At 39.0% G+C, this 27,938-nt stretch overlaps 1 protein-coding gene across 2 annotated transcripts; it reads left to right on the forward strand.

Annotated features, from left to right (window-relative positions):
* Nucleotides 1-262: 262 nt before the first annotated feature.
* On the forward strand, nucleotides 263-26,398 carry AADAT (aminoadipate aminotransferase). 2 transcript variants are annotated; one of them, XM_059177739.1, is made up of 14 exons: nucleotides 263-371; nucleotides 2,869-2,956; nucleotides 3,599-3,767; nucleotides 4,957-5,089; nucleotides 7,945-8,019; nucleotides 14,656-14,865; nucleotides 16,701-16,766; nucleotides 18,054-18,136; nucleotides 18,598-18,694; nucleotides 19,743-19,804; nucleotides 20,040-20,104; nucleotides 21,959-22,065; nucleotides 24,770-24,871; nucleotides 25,830-26,398. In XM_059177739.1, the coding sequence occupies exons 2-14, from the start codon at nucleotides 2,890-2,892 to the stop codon at nucleotides 25,869-25,871; spliced, it is 1,278 nt and encodes a 425-aa protein (XP_059033722.1). In that variant the 5' UTR covers nucleotides 263-371; nucleotides 2,869-2,889; the 3' UTR covers nucleotides 25,872-26,398. The 2 variants fall into 2 exon arrangements, with proteins under 2 accessions (XP_059033722.1, XP_059033713.1); XM_059177730.1 differs by lacking the exon at nucleotides 263-371 and adding an exon at nucleotides 2,358-2,559.
* Nucleotides 26,399-27,938: the final 1,540 nt, after the last annotated feature.

A 27,938-nucleotide genomic window follows, 5' to 3' on the forward strand; every position in this document is an offset into this window, starting at 1 on the left:
CCTTCTCTCTGCTTTCCTTAGCAGCTTGTATATCAGCCACGGATGTTGAATTATATGAAAATGCTAACCCCTCAACCAGCAAACACTTGCTCTTCCAGACTTGTCTTATATTTTTTAATTTGTTACAGTTCCTAGCACAGAGCAAGCACTCAGTAAATGTTTAAAGAATAACTGGGTCCAGAAGAACTGTGCCCTTTAATTCTATCCACAGGCAGTCTTACGCCAAGACTTTCAAAAGGCAGCACTGAGATGTGAACCTTGCTCATTCGTCTTACTCCTGCGGGAGAATTCCTTCTGCAGTCACTCTTACAAATTTAAAGTCTGGTCTGTTTGATTTCATTGGCAATCTATTTCCAGCTTCTGATTGTCAGGTAAGCCCCTAACTTAACTTAACTCTTGCCTGACCCTTTCCCATCACAGTAACCATTTTCTGCCTTGAGTTTTCTGAACATAATCCTACAGTCCTGTACATTCCCTTTAGACCTCCCTCAAGGGACAGTTCTATGCTCTTGTACCTGGCCTTAATTATCACCCCACTTATTCCAATCAGCACCCTCAGCCATCTCCCCTATCCAACTCCAGGGCAGCAACCCCCCCCCCGAAAAAATTCAGCAAAGTGTTTAAGGTTGAGAACCTGTATCTTATGACTTGATGGCCTTAAATCTCTTGAGTTTGGGTTCCAGGAATTGTATTCTACTAATGGGGTGGGTATGGGGGGTGAGGGGGGCCTAGTTCTGCACTGTTCTTTTTAAAGATTTTATTTATTTATTTGACAGAGAGAGAGATCACAAGTAGGCAGAGCAGCAGGCAGAGAGAGAGGGAGAAACAGGCTCCCTGCTGAGCCGAGAGCCCCATGCTAGGCTCAATCCCAGGATCCAGAGATCATGACCTGAGCCAAAGGCAGAGGCTTAACCCACTGAGCCACCCAGGCACCCCATTAAGGGTATATACTATATATTATATAGTATCTATATAATAGATACTATAAGAATCATAGAACTGTGCATGCATGTGGTTGCAAAAATTCATCTTGAATGTTTTCTTAGCCCAAAACTCCAGACTGTTTTTACCCTTTCCAACTACCAAAGGGAAGTTTAGGATTCTGTTAAGCATCTGAGGGAACCATACTTATTGGAGCCAAAAAGAAGCTGCAGTCTCCAGTAACACCAATATTTCTAGTTACATTTCATATGCAACCCAGATCTATACTTTATTTAGATGTATTTAGAGCTCCTCCAGCTAATTTCTAGAAACATTCAGGGGCAAGCCTTTTTAAAATAGACAATCTCAGAAAGATCCTTAAGGTATTCATGAATTAACTAAGGACACAACTTGCCTTAAGAGTTGCCAAGTACTTTCTCCAGCCAAAAATTTTTAGAGGCTGAGTATTTATATAAAAACTTTGTAACCACTCATAATAAGAGCTAACATTTATTAAGTGTTTTTACAAATGTGAAGGTGCTGTGCCCATGTGCTTAATATGGAGTCTTTGGTTTAATCCTGCTGACCACTCTGGGAGAAAACTCATGCACAAAAAAGTAACTTGTCCAAAGACACGCAGGTGTAAACCATCAGATGGGATTTACTAACACCAGAAATACCCTTCTGGTATTTAGCTGCCAGCATAAAGATTCCACTGGGTTATCTCAACCTTTTGTTGCCAGGACCATGATAAGGATAGAAGTGACTCCTGGACTAATCTATTTCTGTCTAGAAGAGAGCCCTCTGACAATATGTCAAAACTCATCCAGGATGTATTCAATAAATGTTTACTGAATGAAGCCAGGTTAAAATTTGTTAAAAATAAGTAACTCTCTCATATATCTATGTAAGAATAAAAGAGAGGGGCTGTCTCAAAATCTTCCCCCATTGAGAGCTCACAGGGAAAACTGTGTTAGTGAGCCCGAGAGTTTAATCTAAGTCCTACATCTAACTGATGTCCATAATGAATAGTCAGAAAATCCAAGGGGAGGAAACACAGTAAAATTTGAGGAGACCCTCAGAGTGATTCTTCCAAAATTTGTTTCAACACTCCCGTCCTCATTCTAAAATGTTCAGATCTTGGACAAAGTATCGTTGCAAATCATCTGGGTCGCCTGGGTGACTTCCTGGGATAGTGCTATAGGTATTTTCGGAAAGATCAGTATGAAACACAGCAGTGTTTCTTGGGGTGAGACGCACCAGCTCCTGCGCCAGAAGACTCCAGGTAAGCACAAGCTGCACGGAATTGGCCTAGCCGACCAAACGCAGTTTAGGAAGCCTGCTGCAATAGACGAAAGCAGCCACCAGATGGCACTCAAGGATTAGGCTCGGGAGACTTCCGGGGCACGCCCCTCTCCTTCCCCCACCCCCCCCCCACCCCGCCCCCCGGCAACTAGCTCTTCGGCGAGGTCTCAGGCCGGCGTCCACGCCAACCCGACCTCTCTTGCGGTGACTCCCAGCTGCGAGGTCAAGAGTCGGGCCCGCTTTGAACGGACTCAGGCGCTGGCCTGCAAAAGCCTCGCGGCGGGCCATCACCCTGCTCGCCCTGCGCGGTGGACGCTCACCCGCGGTGGGGAGGTGCGCAGGGCTGGCGGTCATAGGCGGAGGCGCGGGGCGGGAGCCGGCGAGACAGGCCCCCAGCGAGGCGGGACCTGCACCGCGCCCCGCCCAGGGGGCCGCCCGAGGGTGCGGGGTGCGGGCCGCGAGTGCGAGCGGCGCTGTGTCTGCGGAGCCCCGTGCCGGTGTGCCAGCAGCCCCCGGGCCGCTCGGGACCCAGACGCGGCGCGCAGCCTCCAGCCGGGGCGTTTCGACGGCGGGGTGGGTCCGAGCGAGTGGCGTTCCCAGAGTTCGGAGGCGCGACTGGACGCCGCTATTTCGTTTTTCTAGTTTTCCGCTAGTGTCAGAGACATGAACTACTCACGGTTCCTCACCGCCACGAGCGCAGCGAGAACGCCCTCTGCCATCCGAGTCGCGAGTGAGTCCTGGGCCGGCGCCCCTCCTCCGGGGATGCGGGGTTCTCGCGGAGCCTCCAGCGGCGGTGCCCTCCCGCGCACCTGAAACAGGGACGGACTTTGTTCTCCGAGAACTGGGTGGGAGCAGAAGGCGGGGGATCGGGTATCTCTGCGCGACGGTAGCCGGAGCAGCATTAGAGACACGGGCTGTTGGAGGACCCCTCCTAGGAAGAGAGGGGGCGTGTGCCCTCTAGAAAGCCTCTTCCTGCAGGGTGAGTGGGTGTTAGGCACCATGGGCAGATGTGGCGGCGTGGAGCAGGCCTGGGAAACCGACGAGCAGCGAGAAAGGCCTGGAGCGGGTGCGCCGGTGGGCACTAAATGGGAGAGAGGAGGGTTTTCGGTCACTGCTTAACTTTGCTTAACTTGCTTGTTGCTCTGCCCTAGTTGGGCATCTCCATTCTTTTGTTCCTCCGCCGGCGAGGTAGGTGCAGAAAAAAGTAACTTGATGTGTTTATTTTAGACTAGTATTTTAAAAATAGAATTTCTTAAAGTAGAAATTGTTCAGCTTTACAGTTTCGTTGATCATAATGCAAGATATTGAGCTACCTCTGTTTATGAAAGTCTTCAATGAAAGTGTTTCCTCTTCTCTTCTGTGTGTGTTACAGCTGAGATACGGATAAAGGCACCGAAATCAGTCATCTCCTTGGCTACTGGATCACCAAACCCCAACACGTTCCCTTTTAAGACTGCTGTTATCACCATAAAAAATGGAAAGCCCATCCAATTTGATGAAGAGATGATGAAGAGGGCACTTCAGTATTCTCAAAGTGCTGGGTAGTTATCAAAAGATACCATAATTTTGTTGGTTCATTTTCACGAGCAACATCCTAAGGCCCCCTGATAAAGTAACGTGTCATTTTTAACTGGGTATTCCACAGGTAGGAAGGTTTGGGGCAGCGTTTTCAAAGATTAATTAAGAGCAACAGGTTTATTAAATGCTTCCTCCTCAGTGACTGCTTGACTTTAAATAATGGGGAGACTCAGAGAAGGCTTGTCAAAGGAAATACCATTGGAGCTGAAACTGGAAAAAAAATTGAGATAGCTAAGGGAAGAGAGCAGGTTAGAAGAAAAGAGGAAAAGGACAATTTAGGAAGCAGCAGAAATTTGGGGAGAAATTTTGTAATTATTGTGTTCCCTTAATAGTTGCAGACCCCTTATGCAAAAATATTGCCCTCTGTTCAGATGTCTTTAATATTTTCTAAGATTTTATTTGTTTGAGAGAGAGGGAGAGACGGAGAAAGAAAACAAGTGGGGGCAGGAGCAGAGGGAGAGGGAGAGCCAACTGCCCACTGAGCAGAGCCCAACCTGGGCTGGATCCCAGGACCCCAGGATCAGGACCTGAGCTGAAGGCAGATGCTTAACCAACTGAGCCACCCGGGTGTCCCCAGATGTCTTTAATTTCTTAAAAGCAAGCTGAAACACATGCTTTATGACTTTCCTTAGCTGATCTTCTTCCAATGATAAAGGGTAATGTATGGAGTGCCTACAAATTAAATTATACTTTATTAAAGTCTTCTTTGTTCTGTGAAAGAAAAGTATATTGAAATATAACACATTATTTATATATGAATTATATGTAATATGTACAATAGGCCTTTCTTTCCATGATACAAAGATCTTGAGACTGAACTTCTAGGTAGCCTAGGGAAATTTTCCTAGAACAAAGAATAGATTATGCAGTGAGTACTCTAATGTACAAGAAAGAGAAGAGGCTTTGTAATAAGATAGATGTAGATTCCTATCTCAGCTCATTTAATCTGAGCTGGTTGACTTTATGTGAATTTCTTAATCTCTAAATCTGTTGCCTTGTCTTTTAAATAGGATTATTAATATTGGCAAAAAGCATTTGAGGATTTTTAAATTGAATGAATAAAGTTCCTGGCATAAAGCTACCATTTAATTCTTGACTATAATTATTATGTTTTTTAATACTATAAATTTGAAAGTACGTTTTATGCTTTAGAATCCCAGAGCTGTTGTCCTGGCTAAAACAGTTACAAGTAAAATTACATAATCCTCCCACCATCAATTATCCAAGCAGTCAAGGACAGATGGACATATGCATAACAGCTGGCAGCCAAGATGGTCTTTGCAAGGTAAGACTGAAAGGAAAGGGAACCCCACATTAAGAATCAAATATATTTCATAAATAGAGTCATTTCTCACCTAAACATAAGAGGGTCATGTTTAATGAGTTACTGGTAGTCTATCTTGTCTTTATGTAGAGTTTTAAGGGGAACTTAAAGACATTCACCAACCGGATTTTTCTTAAGTGTAGATCATGTGGTTAATGTCCCAGAACTATGAGTCATTAAACAAGATTCCCATTAAGGAAGTACTCAAGTCCTACCAGAAGCTTAATGAGCACCGCTTAATGTCATCTGGCTCAGAGATTCAGGTTACATTTTGATTTATGTAGTTATGAAGTTTCACTAGAACCATAGATGTTTGTCTTCAAGCAAACACTCAAACAGTAGCTAATTCCCCCCTTTTCCCCAATTAAATACAAAAAGAGGGAGGAAAAATTATATTCTTATTACTTCAACACATTACTTCAACAAATTTTTTAAAAATTTTTTAGAAGGTGTATTCCTGATACTCCTGAGAGGGAATGTTATTCCTTTGCCTGCCTGCTTAGTTCAACACCTGTGCTCACCACTCCTTACATCTGGTCTCCTCGACTGTGCTTTTGTAGATCTAGGTCTGTGCCTGTACCTGACTTCTCTCTAGGTTAGTTCTCCTGTTATCGCCACACCTCCCCCCAACCTCCCCAGTGCCCTTTCTCTCTCATTCCATCTGCCTCTCTCCTGGGTTCCAGCAAGCCCACAGATGTATAACCACCCCTGGGGAGTTTTCACAAGAGACTGTATTAGTGGTTCTCAGTCTCTTCTGGTTCTTTTTTCTTTTCCTTTTCATGAATAATTAGTCCCAGTTAAAGATTCTCTATATTCAGTCTTCACAGCTAGACTAAAAAGGACTCTTATTTATGTTAAACCAGAGTAGCTTTGTTTTTCTTTTTAGGAAAATGTAAAAGCTGCAATCTACTTAGCTTTAGTGAATTTTAAATTATTTTTACAGAATAATGTGTTGAAGTAATAAGAATGCTGTTTGTCATAATAATAAGGATGCTGTTTGTCATAAAATGCTGAAAGCTCATAAGGAAAAGGTGAAGGGAACTTTATAGACCAAATTGGAAACAAAAGCCTGAATGTCTATCTCAGTTGATGCCCTTACTGTTGTCATGAGATGCAGGTTGTTAAAATGATAGGAAGGAGAGGCTTGAACTGAAGATTGTGACACACCACAAGGAAAGAAAAGATGATGCCATCAATTATGTAAGATTTCATTAAAATGGACCCCCCCTTTGATTGAGGAGAGAAGTATCTATTGTCTAGATCATATTGTCTGCAAAATCTCTTAAGATCTGTGGAACCTGTCTTATCTAACCTCTAAATATGTTGATCTTACCATGCTTTCTGAAACACTCTTCTCTGCTTCTCCCAATACCTCATTGGCCCAGTTTGGCCTGCCTTTGCAGTGTCCTCCTCCTCTGCACATCCATCATTTATCAGAGTTCCTCAAGGCTCCATCCTCAAAACTCTTCTCCCCTGAACCCATGAACTCTCCCTGGGTGTCTCCATTCACACCCATGTGCTTGATCCTATGCTAGTAACTTCCAAGCTCCTTCCAAATCCATGTGTCCCATCTGTCTACCTGGTGCCATGACAGAATGTTTTAAAGGCATCTCAAACCAAAACACCCTCCTCACCTTGTCCCTCTCTCTGAGGGTTTGTGGTTCTGTTTTTCAGTAAACAGCATCACTCCCTCCATCTGTCTAGCTCTGTGGCCAGAAGTCTAGGACAAGTCATTGTTCGTGCCTCCTCTTCGTCACTCCCCTGTAATCCGTAATTGTGTTCTGTTGGTTTGGATTTCCTAAGTATTTCTCAGTTCTCCTCTCCAGTTCCATCATCACTGTCTGTCAGGCTATATACCCATATCTCTCCCCAAAATGGCAGCAGGAGGGTCCCAGATAATCCTCAGGCTTCCCTAGAATTTACACATACATTCCCACTCACCTTTCATTCTTTCATAATGAAGCCAGAATGAGCTTCCCAACATGAATATCTGATAATCTGATTCCCCCTTCCCAGCCTCTACCTGATATTCTTACTCGCCTCATGCGGCTTAAACATCCACCTGGTGTTTCTCTGCCTACTTCTGTCTGATCTCACTCCACCCTCCTCTTTACATTTCCTCTTCAAGCCACTGAATTCTTTCAGTTTCTCAAAATGTACCTATTGTGATCCTCTGTACCAACTCATCACTTCTCAAGGAAGCCTTCCCGGATTTCCCAAAGTCCCCAGATGCCCAACCCCTCCTACAATGAGCCCTTAAAACTTCTGCATCTATACTTAACAGCACCTGTCATTGTTTTTAAATATACACTTAATTGGGTAATTATTTGGTTAGTGTCTGGCTTTCCCATTGGATGAGTAGCTCCATGAGGATAAGAACCATGTTGCTAAGCTCATCATTTTGTCTCCATACCATACACAGGCTTGACTTACAGTAAATATTCAATGTATTTTCAAAGAAGGAATAAAAGAAATATATGAATTTTACGAGCCAAACCAGTTATCTTACCCTAGAACAGAGTTTGAGAAACTGTGGCTTGAGAGCCAAATCCAGCCCTCATCTGACTTTATAAATAGAGATTTATGGGAACTCAGCCACACCTATTGGTTTGTATATTGTCTTTGGCAGCCGTCTCACTCTAGAGGCAGAGATAAATAGTTGCAATGGAGATATTATGGCCCACAGAATATGTACCATCTGTACTTCACTGAAAATTTGCCAATTCCTACTGTAGAATCCTAGAATCCTCAAACTGAATAAGGGATCTAAGAATGGAAACAATACTATCCAAACTAACCTATGCTTCTTTTGTTAGGTGTTTGAAATGATCATTAATCCTGGAGATAATGTCCTCCTAAATGAACCTGTTTATTCAGGAACACTTCAAGCTGTGAGTACACATTTTTATAAAATGCAGCTCTCTTTTAATAAATAAAACATTACACCTTTAAAATTCTCTGTCTGTGGAAAAATAAAATAGTATCTTCCATCTGTAAATAGGAGAATCTTAAATGATGTTTGCAAAATATGTTAAATATACCCTCTGCTTTATACATTTCTTTTTATAAAATCTAAAAGTGTAGGTGCTGAAATTAAGCTGTGCGAAATCACATCCAGCTTTCTTAATATTTCATGTGACATGCAACTTCATTTACAAAAAACTTAACTTTTTCTTTACTTTTGTTACCATACGTCTAAGTATAGTCATGTTATATGTCAATTTAATATAATTGTAAGCCAATATGGTGTAACTAGGACTTTCCACTCCAGTGTTAAATTAATGGGACTATAATGTCCAGAAGGAGGAAGCTGGTCATCCAGCTTTGCTTTGCCCTAGTGAGAACACAACACTGACAAGTAGGATCTTCTGGGGCATAGTACTTTAGGATAGCCATGGACTGATTTGTGCAGGTCCTTAGGTTCATAGGCCTGGAACCAAAGGGAAGCTATTTCAACTCAATATAAGAACTTCCTAGCCATGAGCCTTTACCTGACTCCTGACTCCCTAAGGAAGGAAACACTACCCATCACTTCAGGTGCCCAGAGTTACTCTCAGTTGTCATCTAACACCTAGCTTAAGGTAGGGGGGTAGGGCACCTGGGTAGCTAAGTGGGTTAAGCCTCTGCCTTCGGCTCAGGTCATGATCTCAGGGTCCTGGGATTGAGTCCCGCATCAGGCTCTCTGCTCAGCAGGGAGCCTGCTTCCCTCTCTCTCTGCCTGCCTCCCTGTCTACTTGTGATCTCTCTCTGTCAAATAAATAAATAAAATCTTTAAAAAAAAAAATAGGGCAGTGAATGAGGTGATCTTTATGCTCTACTGATTCTAACTTCCCAGATTCTCTTTTTTTGTCAAGTTTAATATTATCTTTTTTTTAATTTTTAATTTTATTTATTTTTATTTTATTTTTTATTTTATTATTATTTTTTTTAATTTATTTTTTATTTATTTTCAGCATAACAGTATTCATTATTTTTGCACCACACCCAGTGGTCCATGCAATCCGTGCCCTCTATAATACCCACCACCTGGTACCCCAACCTCCCACCCCCCGCCCCTTCAAAACCCTCAGATTGTTTTTCAGAGTCCATAGTCTCTCATGATTCACCTCCCCTTCCAATTTACCCCAACTCCCTTCTCCTCTCTAACTCCCCTTGTCCGCCATGCTATTTGTTATGCTCCACAAATAAGTGAAACCATATGATAATTGACTCTCTCTGCTTGGCTTATTTCACTCAGCATAATCTCTTCTAGTCCCGTCCATGTTGCTACAAAAGTTGGGTATTCATCCTTTCTGATGGAGGCATAATACTCCATAGTGTATATGGGCCACATCTTCCTTATCCATTCGTCCGTTGAAGGGCATCTTGGTTCTTTCCACAGTTTGGCGACCGTGGCCATTGCTGCTATAAACATTGGGGTACAGATGGCCCTTCTTTTCACTACCTCTGTATCTTTGGGGTAAATACCCAGGAGTGCAATTGCAGGGTCATAGGGGAGCTCTATTTTTAATTTCTTGAGGAATCTCCACACTGTTCTCCAAAGAGGCTGCACCAACTTGCATTCCCACCAACAGTGAAAGAGGGTTCCCCTTTCTCCACATCCTCTCCAACACATGTTATTTCCTGTCTTGCTAATTTTGGCCATTCTAACTGGTGTAAGGTGATATCTTAATGTGGTTTTAATTTGAATCTCCCTGATGGCTAGTGATGATGAACATTTTTTCATGTGTCTGATAGCCATTTGTATGTCTTGATTGGAGAAGTGTTGTTCATATCCTCTGCCCATTTTTTGATATGATTGTCTGTTTAGTGTGTGTTGAGTTTGAGGAGTTCTTTATAGATCCTGGATATCAACCTTTTGTCTGTACTGTCATTTGCAAATATCTTCTCCCATTCCGTGGATTGCCTCTTTGTTTTGTTGACTGTTTCCTTTGCTGTGCAGAAGCTTTTGATTTTGATGAAGTCCCAAAAGTTTATTTTCGCTTTTGTTTCCTTTGCCTTTGGAGACATATCTTGAAAGAAGCTGCTGTGGCTGATATCGAAGAGATTACTGCCTATGTTCACCTCTAGGATTCTGATGGATTCCTGTCTCACATTGAGGTCTTTTATCCATTTTGAGTTTATCTTTGTATACAGTGTAAGAGAATGGTCGAGTTTCATTCTTCCACACATAGCTGTCCAGTTTTCCCAGCACCATTTATTGAAGAGACTGTCTTTTTTCCACTGTATATTTTTTCCCGTTTTGTCAAAGATTATTTGCTTATAGAATTGAGGGTCCATATCTGGGCTCTCTACTCTGTTCCACTGGTCTACTCCACCCCCAAACTACTAGAACACATACAGCAATTCAGCAGCATGGCAAGATACAAAGTCAATGTACAGAAATCACTGGCTTTCTTATACACTAACAATAAAAATACAGAAAGGGAAATTAGAGAATCGATTCCATTTACTATAGCACCAAGAACCATAAGATACCTGGGAATAAACCTAACCAAAGAGGTAAAGGATCTGTACTCGAGAAACTACAGAACACTCATGAAAGAAATTGAAGAAGACACAAAAAGATGGAAGACCATTCCATGCTCTTGGATCGGAAGAATAAACATTGTTAAAATGTCCATACTGCCTAGAGCAATCTATACTTTTAATGCCATTCCGATCAAAATTCCACCGGTATTTTTCAAAGAGCTGGAGCAAATAATCCAAAAATTTGTATGGAATTAGAAGAGACCCCAAATCGCTAAGGAAATGTTGAAAAACTAAAATGGGGGGCATCATGCTGCCTGATTTCAAGCTTTACTACAAAGCTGTGATCACCAAGACAGCATGGTACTGGCATAAGTTTAATATTATCTTAAACAATTAATAATAGAAAGCTATTAGCTAGTCTTAATGAAAGGCAGATTTTCTCAAAACTCCTAAGTAAAGATGAAATTGATACTGTAAAAAAATGCTTTTCCAAGTAAACAATCCAAAAAGGAAATTAAGAAAACAATTCCATTTATAATAGCAGCCAAAAGAATAAAATATCTGAGATTAAATCTAAGAAAGGAGGTAAAAGAGTTGTACATTAAAAACTATAAAACACTGATCAAGGAAATTGAAGAAGACCCAAATAAATGGGAAAACATCACCTGTCCATCAATTGGAATACTTAATATTGTTTAGATATCAAAACTACCAAAGCAAACTACAGATTCAAAACAATCCCTATCAAATTCCAGTAGACTTTTTTGCAGAAATAGAAAAGCCAGTTGTCAAATTCATATGGGACTGGAAGGAATCCAAATAGCCAAAACAGTCTTGAAAAAGAACAACAAAGTTGGAGGACTCCCACTTCCTGATTTCAAAGCCAGCTTCAAAGCTCTACTGATCAAAACAGTGTGGTACTTGTACAAGGACAGACATATAGACCAGTGCAATAGAATTGAGAGTCCAGAAATAAACCCACACATCCGTGGTCATTTTATTTCGACAAGGGTACCAGAACTATTCAATACAGAAAAAGTAATCTCCTCAACATAAGGTTCTGGGACAACTGGATTTTCACATGCAAAAGAAAGAAATTAGGCCTTTGGACCATATAAAAGTTTAACTCAAAATGGATCAAAGACATGAATGTAAGAGCTAAGACTATAAAAGCTTAGAGGAAAACATAAAGGCAAATCTTCCTGACCTTGGATATGGCACTAAATTCTTAGATATGGCACCAAAAACACAGGCAAAAAGAACAAAAAATAGATATTGGACTTAATCAAAAATTAAAAACTTGTGTGCCCTGAAGGACATTATGAAGAAAGTGAAAAGACATCCTACAGAATGGGAGAGAATACTTGCAAGTCATATATCTGGTAAGGATTTAATATCCAGAATATATAAAGACCTTCTACAACTCAATAACAATAATAACAATAAAAGAACCTATTTTAAAAATGGGCAACAGTCTTGAATAGACATGTCTCCAGAGAAGATATTCAGGTTGCCAGTGAGCACAGAAAAGATGCTCAACATCATCATTAATCATTCAAATCAAAAACACAGTGAGATACTGCCTTAAATCTACTAGTATAGCTACTTCTTTTTTTTTTTTTAATTTTTTATTTTTTATAAACACATATTTTTATCCCCAGGGGTACAGGTCTGTGAATCACCAGGTTTACACACTTCACAGCACTCACCAAAGCACATACCCTCCCCAATGTCCATAATCCCACCCCCCTTCTCTCAAACCCCCTCCCCCCAGCAACCCTCAGTTTGTTTTGTGAGATTAAGAGTCACTTATGGTATAGCTACTTCTTTTATGTAACATAACAAGTGTTACTGAATCTGGTGTTGCTGGTGTAAATGTAAAGTGGTACATCCACAGTGGAAAAACAGTTTGTCAGTTCCTCAAAATATTAAACTTAGAATTACCATCTGACTCACTAGTTCAACTCCAAGTATATACCCAAAAAGAATTAAGTGAGAACTGGAGCTCAAACAGATAATTGTACACAAATGTCCATTGCTGCATTATTCATAATAGCCAAAAGGTAGGAGCAACTCAAATGTACATCAACAGGTGAGTGAATAAGCAAACTGTGGCATATACATATGATGGAATATTATTCGGCCACGAAAAGGAACAAAGTCTCAACACACACTTCAACATGGGTGAACTTTGAAAACATTACACCAACTGAAAGCAGCCAGACACAATACAACAAATACTGTATTACTCCATGTATTTGTTTCTTAAATCTAAAATAGGCAGAGTCACAGAGACAGTAAGTTAGAGGTTACTGGGGCCCAGAGACGGGGAAAAGGGGAGTTACTGCTTAACGGGTTTCTGTTTGGTGAAGAGAAGTTTCAGAAGTCAGTAGTGCACTGATGCACATATTGTGAATGTGATTAATGCCATGAACTGTACACTTAAAAATGTCAAAATTTGAAGGGCGCCTGGGTGGCTCATGATGAAGTGTCTGCCTGTGGTCATGATACTGGGATCCTGGGATCAAGCCCTGTGTGGGGCTTCCTGCTCAGCACTCAGCAGGGAGTCTGCTTCTCCCGCCCTCTCTCCCTCTAACCCATGCTCTCTCTTACTCTCAAGTAAAGTCTTTTAAGAAGAAAACAAATTTTTTGTCATATCTATTTGCCACAATAAAAAACTAAAGTAAAATAATTTCTTCTTCTTAGTAATTGGATACTAATTTCAATCTGATACTAACTACTTTACTAAACTCTTTATGTAATGCCTATGAATCTGAAACCAGTGTCTGTGTGATCAGCATCACGCATGCACACACAGACGTTTCCACATACCCAGACAGAAACTGTGTGCCAGGCTATGAGGAGATTTGCTAGTAAGGAACATGTGTTTATTTCATGGCCCAATATTACTTTGTTTAATCATGGTAGATGTGTTTCCTCAGCCTAAGAACTTTTACCTTTGTCATAAAGTTGTATGGATTATTTCCACATTTGACTGCTAAAAGAGTGTCTGCTTACCTTTGAAAAATTTTTCTTCTGAGAACCTCACTCAAATTATTGTTATTTCTAAAGTTCCATTTTTTTCTTTATGTTCATCCAAGAATGAGATTCCACAAGATTTTTATAAAATTATGTCTATAAGCAAGGCCACTCTTTGTGATTTCAGGCTTAGCATTTGGTAAATACAAAATACTTCCATACACCTTGGTAAGCTGCTGCCCGGTTCCCCTCTGTGCCCATCACCACCCTGGCTTCCCTGGCCCCACTCCTAAGACCACCCAGAACTTCCCATGATACGAAATTAATGCAGGGGCCCCCAGGACTCTTTTCCAGTCAGGTACTGTTTCTGATGTGCCTGTGCTGTATCACCTGTTAAATATTTTGAATATCACCTCTGCTTGTAAGTATTTTAGGTATTAACATAAAAGATGCTTTCTATGTTTAACATTGTCCAAAAAAAAATTGTTAATACACATCTCTTTTGGAACCAGTTCTGATCATAATTCTAATGAAAATTCAGTCAGAGGCTAGGTTATGCACTGTAACAAACCACCCCAGTCTCCATGGCTTATGGCTAGAAAGTTTCTTTCTTCCACATTCTACATATCAACCAAAAGGCAGCTGCTGCTCTATTCCACGACATCTCCATACCAAGCCCCAGGCTGATAGAAGCAACCTCTGTCTGGAGCATTGCTGGTCTTAGAGCAAAGGGAAAAGGGAACAGAGAACCAAAAGCTGGATTTTAAAACTTCTGCTTGGACAAAACACACATCCCTTCGGCTTACAATTTACTGGCCAAAGCGAGACATATGGCCAATCCTGACCTATGAGCAAGGAAGTATGGGAACTGACGGGGGATAGTTTTGAACGATAATGGAATCTACCCCAGGACAACAATGAAATGAGACTATACCACCTCAAGCCTTTGAGTGTAGAGATGAGTGCAGGTTTATACATTAAAGAGTATAAATGGTAACATCCTTGGTTAGTAGAAGAACCAGTGACACACTCTGTAATCATGTCTGAATCTTGGTCTTTTTATTTGTGCTCAACAGCTGAAGCCACTGGGCTGCAACATCATTAATGTCGCCAGTGATGAATATGGGATGATTCCGGCCTCCCTCAAAGAAGTCCTTTCCAAATGGAAACCGGAGGAGTCAAAGAACCCTAAAAAAAACACCCCCAAATGTCTTTACATTGTCCCAAATGGCAACAACCCTACTGGAAACTCATTAACAAGTAGCCGCAAGAAGGAAATCTATGAGGTATTTTAAAAGAATACGTTCTGTGGGTATGTCCTTGTTTATTTTTGACCTTTGAGAAGAGTACTGTGCAAGTTCCATTTCTTATTTTTTATTATTACAAGGAAGATAGTTTTTAATATAAAAAGAAGTCATCTATGCCCGAGGGTCCTAATAAATAGGAACACAGAAATTACCCCATCCTTGGTTAACTGTGAGATTTTTTTTCCCTTAATTGATATTTTCATAAAAAAGAAATGGCATTTTTGACCTACTGTTAAATTTTATGAGTTTATGTAATCAAACCCCAAGTTTGATTTTCATTATTTTATTTTTATGTTTTCATCCTCTCTCTTCTCTTTCCTACTCCTTAGCATTTTAAGTTACAAAGAAATTCTTTAAAAATAAGAGGCATGCTCCTTTGTCAAATCTCTTTTAGGTATGTGACTATGATGTCTAACTTTTCATAGCAACCATTTTTTTAAAATATCAAACACATACCTAACAGTACAAAAATCTTTGAAAAATAAGAGAAGTGTGCCTTTAGTAAATTCTCTTTTATGTACCTTACTGTGCTCCCTAGACTTTTGCTACTAATAGCTTTTTAATATAAGTACCAAAGACATATTAAACTATATAGAATGTGCAGTAGAATCATAAAGGAAGATTTCAAATAGCTTCTTCCACTCATTTTTGTATGTCTGTGTGTCAAAGTGTTGTCTTATTTTTCACATACTCCAGAGTTCTGTCCTGCATTCTCCTCTTATTTACATACTACACCCAGATAGTCTCATCCGTTTCTGTGGCTATAAATTCCATTCTAAATAATAGGAATGCCTTTCCCCTGAACTCCAGGCTTCTGTATCCAACTTCTCCATCCAGCTTCTGTTTCCAATATCCACCATGAATGTCTAATAGACATTTCCAACCTACCATGAACAAATAGAACTCTTGATTTAGTCCAGCCGCACCTAATTCCAATCCCAACCCCTCACATTCCCCATCTCTGTAAATAGTGCCTCTATGAACAGTGACCCTTTACTCCTCTCTTTCTCTTCTCTCCCCCCCACCACCCTCTACATCTAATCCATCTTGTGGACTCCACTACCGAATGGATCCAAATCCACTTGTTTCTCTCTTTTTGCCCTTACTACCATGGTCTTCCCAAACACCACCTTCCTTCACTGAGCTATGAGGATAGTTTCCTCATTGGACCCCGGCTGCACTCCTTTCTCCATCTCCAGCCAGTCATTCTTCACAAGCAGCCAGTCACATCCTTCCCCACCCCCCCCCCCAAATATAAAGGTAAAGCCAGTGTTGTGGTCCTGTTTACAATCCTCTAGTGGATTCCCTTTGCAGGGAATCTGCTTCATCTGCTCCACAAAGCTATTTGACCTGGTAGTCTAATCTCAGACCCTGTCATCTCTTATTTTATCGTCCTTCCTGCTTCAGGCCACTTTGTCCTTCTGAGCTCTTGTGTTATCTTGTCAGGAAGGGCTTCCCAATGATTCAGACTGAAACAGCTACCCAATCTCTCTCTCTCTCTCTCTCTCTCACACACACACACACACACACACACATCACCCTGTTCATCACCCTTCCCAGCCCCTAAAACCTCCTGTGTAGTATTTCTTCTCTTCATTGTCCATTGGCTTACGTATATTGTCTTTCCCAGAACACTGAATTTAAGTTCCGTGAGAAGAGCCTTCAGTGAGTGCCTCATTCATCTCTTTATCTTCATTGTCTAGGACAAAAGGCACTCAGTAGCTTCTTGAATGAATACAAAGAATTATGATTCCAAGTGATTTTCAGATTAGATGGTCCTTAAGAATTAAATATACTACTTCAACCTTTTTTAGCTCGCAAGAAAATATGATTTCCTCATCATAGAAGATGATCCTTACTATTTTCTCCAGTTCAGCAAGGTAAGTGATGATGTGAATTTATTTCACGATTAGAAGATAAACATGTAAGTTATTACACTGACTTGAGTTTAGCCTGGTTTTGAAGTAGGAGCTAATCTATCTTTACATTGAAATTAAGTAAAATTATTAATAATTTGCTACCACTCCAATCCTTAGTCTTTCAGTTTTATCATGGAGTTAATACTTGTCATGTCTGGTATTACTGCTCTTTCCAGAAACAACTTACCTTTAAAATAGTAGTGCTCTATACCATGCATTTGGTCAAACAGAGTGAGTCAGGGCTGATAGTCTTCTCAAACTCCAGATCCTAGTGCATGGTTTTTTAAACATCATACCAGGGATGTGAAGTAGGTTCCATTTTGGGAACAATAGTCTCTTGGTAGTGGCTTACTGGAATGATGTCTGACAAGGATCTAAAAGAGAAAGATAGCCGTGCTCAATTAGCAGTGTCCATTCTGCATTAACCGGCAGAATGCCATGTATTTAGCATCTCTGTCACCGAAGGCCTGGATCTTACCTACAGAATAATGGATTTTTAGGTTCTTTTTCACTATATATGCCACTTTTCATGATCTCGATCTCCTAATAGCAGTAGTGGCACAGACTCCCACTGATATCTTCAAAATCAGACATTGTCTTCATTTGCTCTCAGGGAGAGCATCTGCTTGGATTCAGTGCTCCCTTTAAATCTACTGAAAAAGAACAAAAACCCTTGATTGTTCTGTATAGTTTGCTGACTATCACATCTAGCTACCTACTCCCTACCCTCCACATGATCTGGAACTTCTTTGCTGTGTGCATCTATTTTTGAAGTAAATACTCAAGTCCATATTGCAGATTGACTACATTTCTCATCTTGTTTTATCTTCCTAGCTGTTCTAAGGATCATCATTCTCTCTTGAAGCAACCCTGAATGCTGCTGGCCCTCTTCATTTTGATCTAATCCAAATGAGTTTTTCTTGAATCCTTCCTCTAAATCTGTTAATCCTGGATCTCAACCTTTGAGCTTAGGAAGGCCTATTTGAGGTTTCCCTGAATTTCTAATAATAACATCTTAAGCAAATGAGTAAACTCTTCTTTGTTTTTGGCAGAAAAGCAGCAAAGCTAAGCAGGTACTCACTAAAAAACATGCATCTCGGTTTCTTATTCCATTTTAAAGGTTGAGACTAAGGTAACAGAAAAGATGGTTGTGTTACTGCTATACCCTCTCCATTCCCTACACAAAATAATTACACAGTCACTTAACAGAGTTCTCAAACAAACAATACGTATTTTTTCCATTTTAAGCCCCGGGCACCAACATTTCTTTCCATGGACGTTGATGGGCGTGTCATCAGAACAGACTCTTTTTCAAAAGTCCTCTCCTCTGGGTAAGGCTTTGTGTCTTAATTTATGGCCAGATCTAAAAAAGACAGACTATACCTGAGTGTCTTTTAGTCCAAATATTTCTCATTTAAGATGCTAGTATTCCTACTTACTTTAAAATATCAGTTTGATTATTAATTTTAATATATGCCTTTTCTTTCTTTATCCATCTGCAGTAATCAAAGGTATTTGGGTGTTAATCTAAAGTTGTAGTGGGTCTGGTCAGGTTTTCAGTTCCATATATAAAAGAACACATTTCAAAATACTTGGTCAGACTTGTATTCCATTTTAAATGTACACTTAAATTTGGATTTTAAATAATAAGTAGCTAGTTTTATTAGAATGTTTTAATTGTCTAGGCCCATTTGTCCCCAGGTCACAACTATCTTCCTAATGAAATCAGTAAAGTGACATGTATTAATTGTTAACACAGAATTTGTCTTGTGCCTTTTCTCTTTTTGTGTAGGCTGAGAATAGGGTTTATAACTGGTCCAAAATCCTTGATAGAGAGAGTTGTTTTTCACACACAAGTCTCAACCATGCACCCCAGCACTTTTACACAGGTAAGGACAATGTCAGAAATAGGAGGGTTTGGGTTTCTTTCTTTTTTTTTTTTTTTTTAAGCAATCAGAATAGAAAATAGATGTTAGCATGTAAGACTGAGTGAAGGTGGCAGGGAGAGAAATCACTGATCCAGAATCTTGTGTTCGATATGGACTGTATTAGAAGATAAAATACCACAGATGTTTACTCTAAAAGGCAGATGAGATGGGGTGCCTGGGTGGCTAAGTGGGTTAAAGCCTCTGCCTTTGGCTCAGGTCATGATCCCAGGGTCCTGGGATGGAGCCCCGCATCAGGTTCTCTGCTCATTGGGGAGCCTGCTTCCCCCCCAACCCTCTGCCTGCCTCTCTGCCTACCTGTGATTTCCGTCTGTCAAATAAATAAATAAACTCTTAAAAAAAAAGAAAGGCAGATGAGAATTGAATTAACCTACCGTTACTTTGTAGCATAAAGATGTCCCCATGTCTTATCAATTTAGGGGTTTTTTTCCCATATTTTTTGTGCCTGTTATCAACAAAACTTCACTATCCATCTATAGTATTTAGAACTTCCATTTTATATAGAAAAATCACTGAAAATGTTACACAGCACGTATCTACTATGTATTTTTAAACAAATTTAGAGAAGCGATATAGTATAGCAATTAATAGTATGGATCTGGAACTAGACAGTCTAACTTGAATCCAGGTTCTGTCTCTCACTAACTGTGTGACCTTGGGAAAGTTCATTTAACCCTTGTGCCTTGGTTTCCTCATCAGTAAAATAGAAATAATAGCCTAATAAGGTTATTACAAAAATTAAATTAAAATGTATTAATATATTACAGTAGTTTCTGCCCATAGCAAGTATTACATAAATATTTATTATTTTATTGCCACTGTTATTAATTAACATTTATTATAAATCACTGTGTAAATCTTGGTTCAGTTTGTTATATTTTCTTGTGGTTTACAGGTAATCAAGAGTGATTTGCTTTTTATATTTGGCAAAAAAACAAAAAAACATTTAGAGACCAAACCGTAATATTTGTTATTTTCTTATCTCTTTTAGCTTCTGATCTCACAGCTTCTACACCAGTGGGGAGAAGAGGGTTTCCTGGTTCATGTAGACAGGTATTGCATGTTAGCTTCCATATTTTACATAGATATTGGCTTCCCTGTATTAATTTTCATTAGGATTATTCCAAAATGAAGGAAAAAATGCAAATAAACATGCTCTATTCATTTTTCAAGCATTCAACATTTTAATCAAGATAGAAAACAAGATTCTTATAGACTGAACTCCAGAGCCTTCTGGTGTCTTCAGTCAGTGAACTAAACACATGCTTTTCATTGTTTCCTTTTCTAGGGTTGCTGATTTCTATATGAACCAGAAGGATGCAATAGTGGCAGCTGCAAACAAATGGTTAAGTGGTGAGTGGAATATCCATCCTGCCCTGTGATAGACACCAGCACTTTGACGAGTGGGGGGTGAACACTGCATAGTCATTGTTAATAATCTTGGGAGAAGAGAAACAAGAGTGCAGGAGTATTGTCAAGTACTGTCACCCTCAGAAGTAATAGTCTGCAAACCCTGTCACTGTTCTGCCCATCTCTACTTTACCTGTCTGCTGCAAAGAATTTGTGGCTTAAAGGGGAGAAAAAAGAACTTTTAGTCTAAAAATCAGCTGGCCATAACTTAAAGGTAAATGATAGCTATGCTCAAAGGTTTTAGAGTTACTTCAAATTTTCCCCAAAATTTGAGCAGAGGAATTGTCAAACAATTTTCTAAGACTTTTGTTTTAATAGTATAACCTAAGGCAGTTCTCTCATTATAAATTATTTGCATTCAAATCGTTAGTGTCATTTATCTAATAGTATTTATTGCTAATTTGATTGCAGGGTGATTTAGATTTAATTTTCTATTAATGAATTATGTGTTGGGTGTTTTTTTAAGATTTTATTTATTTATTTGACAGAGAGAGATCACAAGTAGGCTGAGCAGCAAGCAGAGAGAGAGGAGGAAGCAGGCCTCCTTACTGAGCAGAGAGCCAATGTGGGAGTTCCATCCCAGGACCCTGAGATCATGACCTGGGCTGAAGGCAGAGGCTTAACCCACTGAGTCACCCAGGCACCTGATGTGGTTTTAATTATACCATTAAAAAAGCTTTTGGTGTGAATAATAGTAAACAAAAAATCAGTTCCTTATTTCTGTCATATCTTGTTCCCTATAAATTCCTGGTAAATAGAGAATTACCTTTTTAATAAGAGTACTATTCTACCACTTTGTACAGTGGCATTAAAGATCAGGTTCTAGGGGCATCTGGGTGGCTCAGGCAGTTAAGTATCTGCTTTCGGCTCAGGTCATGATCCCAGGGTCCTGGGATAGAACCCCTGTGTCAGGCTCTCTGCTCAGTGGGGAACCTGCTTCTCCCTCTGCCTCTGCCTAATGCTACCCCTGCTGTGTCCCTCTCTGTGTCAAATACATAAATAAAATTAAAAAAAAAAAAAGAACAGATTCTAATCAAAAGCAAGTTTTAAAATAATTGTCCTTCCTTCTTGGTTTCTTTATCCTAATACCCAGTGAAACATAAAGCCTACAAATACTTCTGGTATGATTGCATTTTAAGTACTTCTTTTCATAATCAACTATATTCTGATAAAAACTCTAATCCATCAGACTTCAAAACTGTTGTATAAATGGCAGAGTTTATTGAAGCACTGGAAGAATCTGGAAGGAATCGAAGAATCTTCTCCTATAATTGAAAGAGCTATAGTTGGCTTCAGTATGGTTCTAACTAAGGGAAGTAGACACAGGCCTTAGAGTCCTTGCACTACCCTAAGACTGACTAAAATTGGAAATATATACAAGAGTCAGTCCCTCTCTCCCTTCATCCCAGTCTCTCTCTCTCTCTCTTTTTTTTTTTTTTTAAGATTGTGTGTATTTATTTGATGGAGAAAGAGACAGCTAGAGAGGGAACATAAGCCAGGATAGTGGGAGAGGGAGAAGCAGATTCCCCAATGAGCAGGGAGCCAGGTATGGGACTGATTCCTGGACCTGCGCTGAAAGCAGACACTTAACTGAGCCACCCAGTCACCCCTAGTCTCTTATTTTTTAAATAAACTCAGAACTTCAATTCATTAAATTCTATGTTTTAAAAATGATATCCCCAAAGGAACTTTTTTTGGACATACTAGTTGACAGTTACTACAATTATGCATTAATTGATATATTTGGTATCATCTGAAGGGTTTTAGCATATATTTATTCTCTTTTTTGGTTTGTAGGTTTGGCAGAATGGAATGTTCCTACTGCTGGAATGTTTTTATGGGTTAAAATTAAGGGCATTTCTGATGTAAAACAACTGATTGAAGAAAAAGCCATTAAGAAAGAGGTAAGGGGGGGATTATACTTCTTTAAAGTGATTTTTCACTTAAAATAAAAATGAAGAGAGATATTTATCATTGCCTTCTATCCCAACCCATAATATTTTAATATCAGATGTTATCTCATATTTATATATCTTATATTTCTAATATTATTATCTCACTGTTAAAATAAAAATAGATTTTTGAGCTATATCATTCTTCTTCTGGTCTACATTAATGGAAATACAGTCATTCATCTCAGCTACCAGTTAGTTTAATGGCTAAGAGCAGAGGGTTTTTTCCTCTGATTTAAGTAAGTAAGGCATGCTAGCAAACTTGGAAAATTCATGACAGTATAATGAAAAACATTTAAGTAGCCCATTATTTCACCACCCCAATTTTGTGACCATTGTGGTATATTTTCTTGAAGAGCTTGTCTATATGTAGTATTTTGGTTGTGCAGTTATTTTCCATGGTTAAAATTACACAGAAAAGTTTGTATCCTGTTATTTTCACCTAAAATTGAGCTGTAAGGATTTCTTCTAGGCTTTTTGTTCTCTCCTTTTGTACTTAAATCTACTTAGTTATTCAGAGGCATTAACTAGTGTGGAAAATCTAAATATTTTTCTGTGTAGCTGTCCAGGTTACCTAAGAGTATCCTTTCTCCATGAAATAATGCTTCTGTCATGTTTGCCAGTCTTTTGTAAACTAAGATGTTTCCCTTTTGTTTTGAAGCAGTAAGTACAAGCGAGCAGGTTGTGTTGGCACTGGCACAGGACCGTGCTAGTGCATAAGAGATGAGGTAGTGTGGATGCTAGAAAATTGATGTCCAGAGGTCAAACCTGGGACAGGCCTGGGAGCTGACTACCTGGACTTCAAGTCATACATCCTCTCTAACCATCTTACTTGAGGGCAAGACTCCTGCTTTACTCATTGTTCTAATCCTACTAATTCTACACAGTAGGTACTCTGTAAATAGTGACTTATTTCAAAGAAATACATTTTAGCATCATAAATCAGTTTCGTGTTTTCTTTGCTTTTCTGTCAATGCCATTATCATCCGGATCATTTGGTAAGTGGCTATTTGTATGTATCTCTGAGGTAGGTGCTAAGGACACAGAACTCAGACTTTCTCATTATTTTTTCGGTGTTCTCCATCTGTCCCATATATCCTGCTGCATTTACCTTTACTTTTTCTAAATAATCTTCAACCTTACAGCTACAACCTCAGCCCAATTACGGTCATCTTACAAGGAGATTTTCACTATTCCCCCCTTCTTTTACAACTCCTTGCTTGTAATATACACCCCAGTATTTTCCACTATATTGAGAGAAATGATGATTTTCTTTTCTTTTCTTTTCTTTTTTTTTTTTTTTAAGATTTTACCCATTTGACCGAGAGAGAGAAATCACAAGTAGGCAGAGAGGCAGGCAAGAGAGAGAGGGGAGGAAGCAGGCTCCCTGCGGAGCAGAGAGCCCCACGCGGGGCTCGATCCAGGACCCTGGGATCATGACCTGAGCCGAAGGTAGAGGCTTTAAACCACTGAGCCACCCAGGCGCCCTGAAATGATGATTTTTGTTTGATTATTAATCAAGACAGAAACCTATCATCTGCCTTGAAATCTCTCCCCCAGAATGCCCCAAACCATTTCACTCCTGAGTCACCTTACTCTAGTAGACAGTGTGTAGATGGACACTACATAACAACAGTGAATGCTCTCAGAGCACGTGATTGTACTACATAATAATCTCAAAGACCTACCACACCTGAAGTTTATTTCTGACTCACATAAAACTTTCAAAGATGTGATCTTCAGCCACCTCTGTTCCAACCAGCAATTCAGAGACTCTGGTTCTTTTCTTCTCACTGCTCTTTAGTCTTCAATGCATGGATTCCACAATGACTGTAAAATGGAAAGAGTGTGATGGATCACACGGGGGACGATTTCGCTGGGCAAGGCCTAGAAGTGGCATGCATCACTTCGATCATGTGGCCATACATAACAAGAAAGAATCTGAGCAACAGAATATATTTGTGCACCAGGAAACAGAGGGAATAGAGTTCGCATTTGGTGAGCCACGTGCCACAGTGCTCACGTCAAGAATACCAGTTGTTCCCACTACTGTCTTGACATACGTCACATTTTTAGTTCATTCACTCTATTTATTGAAATTTTTACCTCCTTTCAGTTCTTCAACTGAAGAACCAATTTTCTTACCATCTTAAGGCCATTACACTCTCCTCTCCCTAAAATACTCTTTACCCACTTTTTGTTCTGCCAACACCTACTTACCATCCAAGTCCCCACTTCCAAATTTGATAACTTAAAAATGGCCTCTCATTGTTTGAATTTATGTTACTTTCCTAGTTGGTTTACCATTTATTCATGTTTATTACCATTTCTGTTTCTTTTATAAGCTGTTTTTTACCCATCAAAGCTAGAATTTTAGTGTTTTATTCTTTAGATTAGATTTTAGATTCTTTATTTAGTGTTATATTCTTTAGATGGAGAAGAGGGAGCATTTGCCATATTTACTGTAAACATTTTTCTAGATTCTTTGCTTTTGTATAGTTTTGTTTCATTAGGACATACAGACTTTTTACATAAAATGATTTTTCTCATGATTTTTTAAATTGTTTTTAAATGTAAAAAGTCTTTCCCCTCTCTGAGATTGGATCTACCTATATATTCTTTGAGTAATTCACTTATTTTCCATTAATTCTCTTAGATATTAATGCTTCCTGGAAATATTTTCTACGTTGATAGCTCAGCTCCTAGCCCTTACTTTAGAGCGTCCTTCTCTTCAGCTTCTCCAGAAGAGATGGATGTGGTGAGTACAATATTCTCTTCAGAGTAACACTAGATATCAATTCTGTTTTTTGGTGCATGTGTTCCTTTTGTGAGTTACAACATTGTTTAATGTCCTCTTGGGTTTCTGAAAAACAGGTATCATTTGAAAATTCATGAATTGCTATTAAAAGACACACTTTAATGGCAGCAAATAGACAAAGGCATGAGACCAAGTTGAAGTTAAACTTCATCATCTTCATGAACTGTTTTCAGACTTGCTGAACCATGCTGGCAAATTCCTAACAAGTTATGAAGAAAACTTCTTTTCTCCCTACATGGAATTAGTCTGAGCTAAATTCAGCACACATTCATGAAAGCCATTAGTCCCTTTCTGTGAAGAAAAATTTATCAGCAAGAGTCAAATACAATAATATTCTTAAGTTAATTACAAGTCTGGGTTTAGCCAAAATAACAAGAAGCAAAGAAATGAGTTCTTAAGGACTGCATGTTTGGGGGTCTAAATAGAAGAGGCATAAATTGAACAGTGCCATTAACCTTGAGAAGAGTCTACTTGCCCTTGCAGATGGATTGGTTCTTCATGTTCTCTATTTATTTGTTTTCTCATATCATTAAATACACTTTTCATAAGTTACCTCTGCTTTTATATATGAATAAAGTTAGACAATTGAAATGGTATAGAATGCATATGCAGGTAAGATTATATGAAAAAATAATTTGTGTTGTGGGAAAAATGGAAAACAATGATCTCAAGGGCTATAAAAACAAACAAAAATCCTGGTAATCTGATATACTTATCTCTATATATATTAGTGGACATTGATGGCATCCTACCCAGATACACCTGATGTTAAATTTGACTTGTAATTGCCATATCTCAACCAAAGATGAATATTCTTCATTTAAATTTTTTAAATTATCACAGTCTTTTCCTAAGTAGCATCCTAATTTTGCTAATTCTTATCTCTTTTCTATTTCAGGCCTTCCAGAGATTAGCCCAACTTATTAAAGAATCTTTATGAAGAAATAAAACCCTATGAAGAAACCAAAATGTTTCATGGATTTTTCAGATAAATTATTGTTAGCTTTTAGCAGGAAGAAATCATTGGCTTCACACTTACAGACTGGATTTCAAGAAGCATGTCATATCTGCAGTAATTTAACTAGACAACTTTTAAAGTGCCCTTAATTAAATTCATCAGATTGACAAGATATTTTTATAATCCACTTATACCTTTTGATAAATTTTCATCCTGCAAAAGTGATTCTTATCCTCGATTTTACTATAAAGAATTCTAGTTGTTTTATGGTTCCTCATAAATTATCCTTGAAACTAACATTTTACAATAAATTATTTTGAAAGTGTTAGAAAATAAATTCAAAATGGTATAGAATGTGGACTTTCTCTATTTTTAGGAAACTTTAATGAAAGCTAATTACAAAAATTGTTAAAATTTGGTCATTGTAAGTGGTTTTCAGTTAAGAGTACCACAGACATTATGTTGTGCCATAGAAATCCCTTTAAAATAAAATTCTGAAACTAAGCACAGCTAACGGCCTCAGAGTTATTAATTCTAAATAAGGAAGAGAGATCAGAGACTTTAAAATCTTTGATACACTGTATTTTCATAATACTACACAATTCACAAAAATACATTCTTTTCTGCAATGTCATTGAAATGTACCAATGTCATTGAAATGAAAAAAAAATTTTTTTAGGCTATACTTTTTAATGATTTTCTTTCTCACCTTTTCAGATCTTTATTTTTCCCATCTAATTGTTAAAGCAATACATGCTCATTAAAAATTTTTTGAACAATAGAGCATAAGTGATAAGTAAATGCCGCTTGTTATCTCACCCCCAGCGATACCTGCTGTCAGCATTTAGCCTCCATCCTTGTAGATGTTTTTCTATGTATGTGCATGTTACAAATAAAAGAACAGGATCTCATTACAGCAGAGTATCATAAATACCCTATATTTGCTTTCTATTGCTGTGTAACAAACTACAGCAGTGCTCCAAGATCCAGTATTTGTAAAGTCATAAGTTTCTTTAAGGAATTAGGAAGTCATTATCATTTAGGACTTCCTTTGTGTATACAGGCATACCCCAGAGATGTTGTGGGTTTGTTTCCAAACCACTGCAAAAAAAGTAGATATCACTATAAAGCAAGTCACGTGAAGTTTTTCATTTCCCAGATGCATGTGCAAGTTAGGTTTACACTATACTGTAGTCTCTTACATGTGCATAGCATTATGCTTAAAAAACAATGTACATGCCTTAATTTAAAAATAGTTTATTTCCCAACTGATGAATTACTGAATTCTACATCTGAAACTAAGGATGTACTCCATACTGGCTAACTGAATTTAAATAAAACAACAACAAATATTTCTAAGAAAAAAGTGCTTACCACCATCTGAGCTTTCAGCAAGTAGTTATCACAAATCACATTTATTAACATAATAATGTTTAAAATATTGCAAGAAGGACCAAAACATGACACAGAGACATGAAGTGAGCAAATACTGTAGGAAAAACGGTGCTGATAGACTTGTTTGACACAGGGTTGACTGCCATAAGCCTTCTGTGCACTGAGCACTGGGCAAGTGAAATTCTTCATTTCCAGATGCCCTGGCAGCTACGGTTGCAGGAGTGAGTTAAGTTCTGTCACTCAGATGCCTGGATTCAGAGCAGAGGTTAAGAGGGCAGCAAGGCAAGATGCAAGGTGGCTATCCTGCTGGCATAGCTAAGGCCACAGGGTTTTGTTTTTTGTTTTTTAATAATTTTTTATTTTTTATAAACACATATTTTTATCCCCAGGGGTACAGGTCTGTGAATCACCAGGTTTACACACTTCACAGCACTCACCAAAGCACATACCCTCCCCAATGTCCATAATCCCACCCCCTTCTCCAAAACCCCCTCCCCCCAGCAACCCTCAGTTTGTTTTGTGAGATTAAGAGTCACTTATGTTTTGTCTCCCTCCCAATCCCATCTTGTTTCATTGATTCTTCTTGTACCCACTTAAGCCCCCATGTTGCATCACCACTTCCTCATATCAGGGAGATCATATGATAGTTGTCTT

This window comes from Mustela lutreola, chromosome 1 (genome assembly GCF_030435805.1).
Source record: "Mustela lutreola isolate mMusLut2 chromosome 1, mMusLut2.pri, whole genome shotgun sequence".
Lineage (NCBI taxonomy): Eukaryota > Metazoa > Chordata > Mammalia > Carnivora > Mustelidae > Mustela > Mustela lutreola.

Bases quoted from the DNA above. Each gene is read 5' to 3' on its own strand.
- AADAT (XM_059177739.1), top strand. From the start codon at position 2,890: ATGAACTACTCACGGTTCCTCACCGCCACGAGCGCAGCGAGAACGCCC. The intron at 3,768-4,956 runs GTAGTTATCAAA...TTTATGCTTTAG, and splicing joins CAGTATTCTCAAAGTGCTGG to AATCCCAGAGCTGTTGTCCT. The intron at 18,695-19,742 runs GTAAGGACAATG...TATCTCTTTTAG, and splicing joins ACCCCAGCACTTTTACACAG to CTTCTGATCTCACAGCTTCT.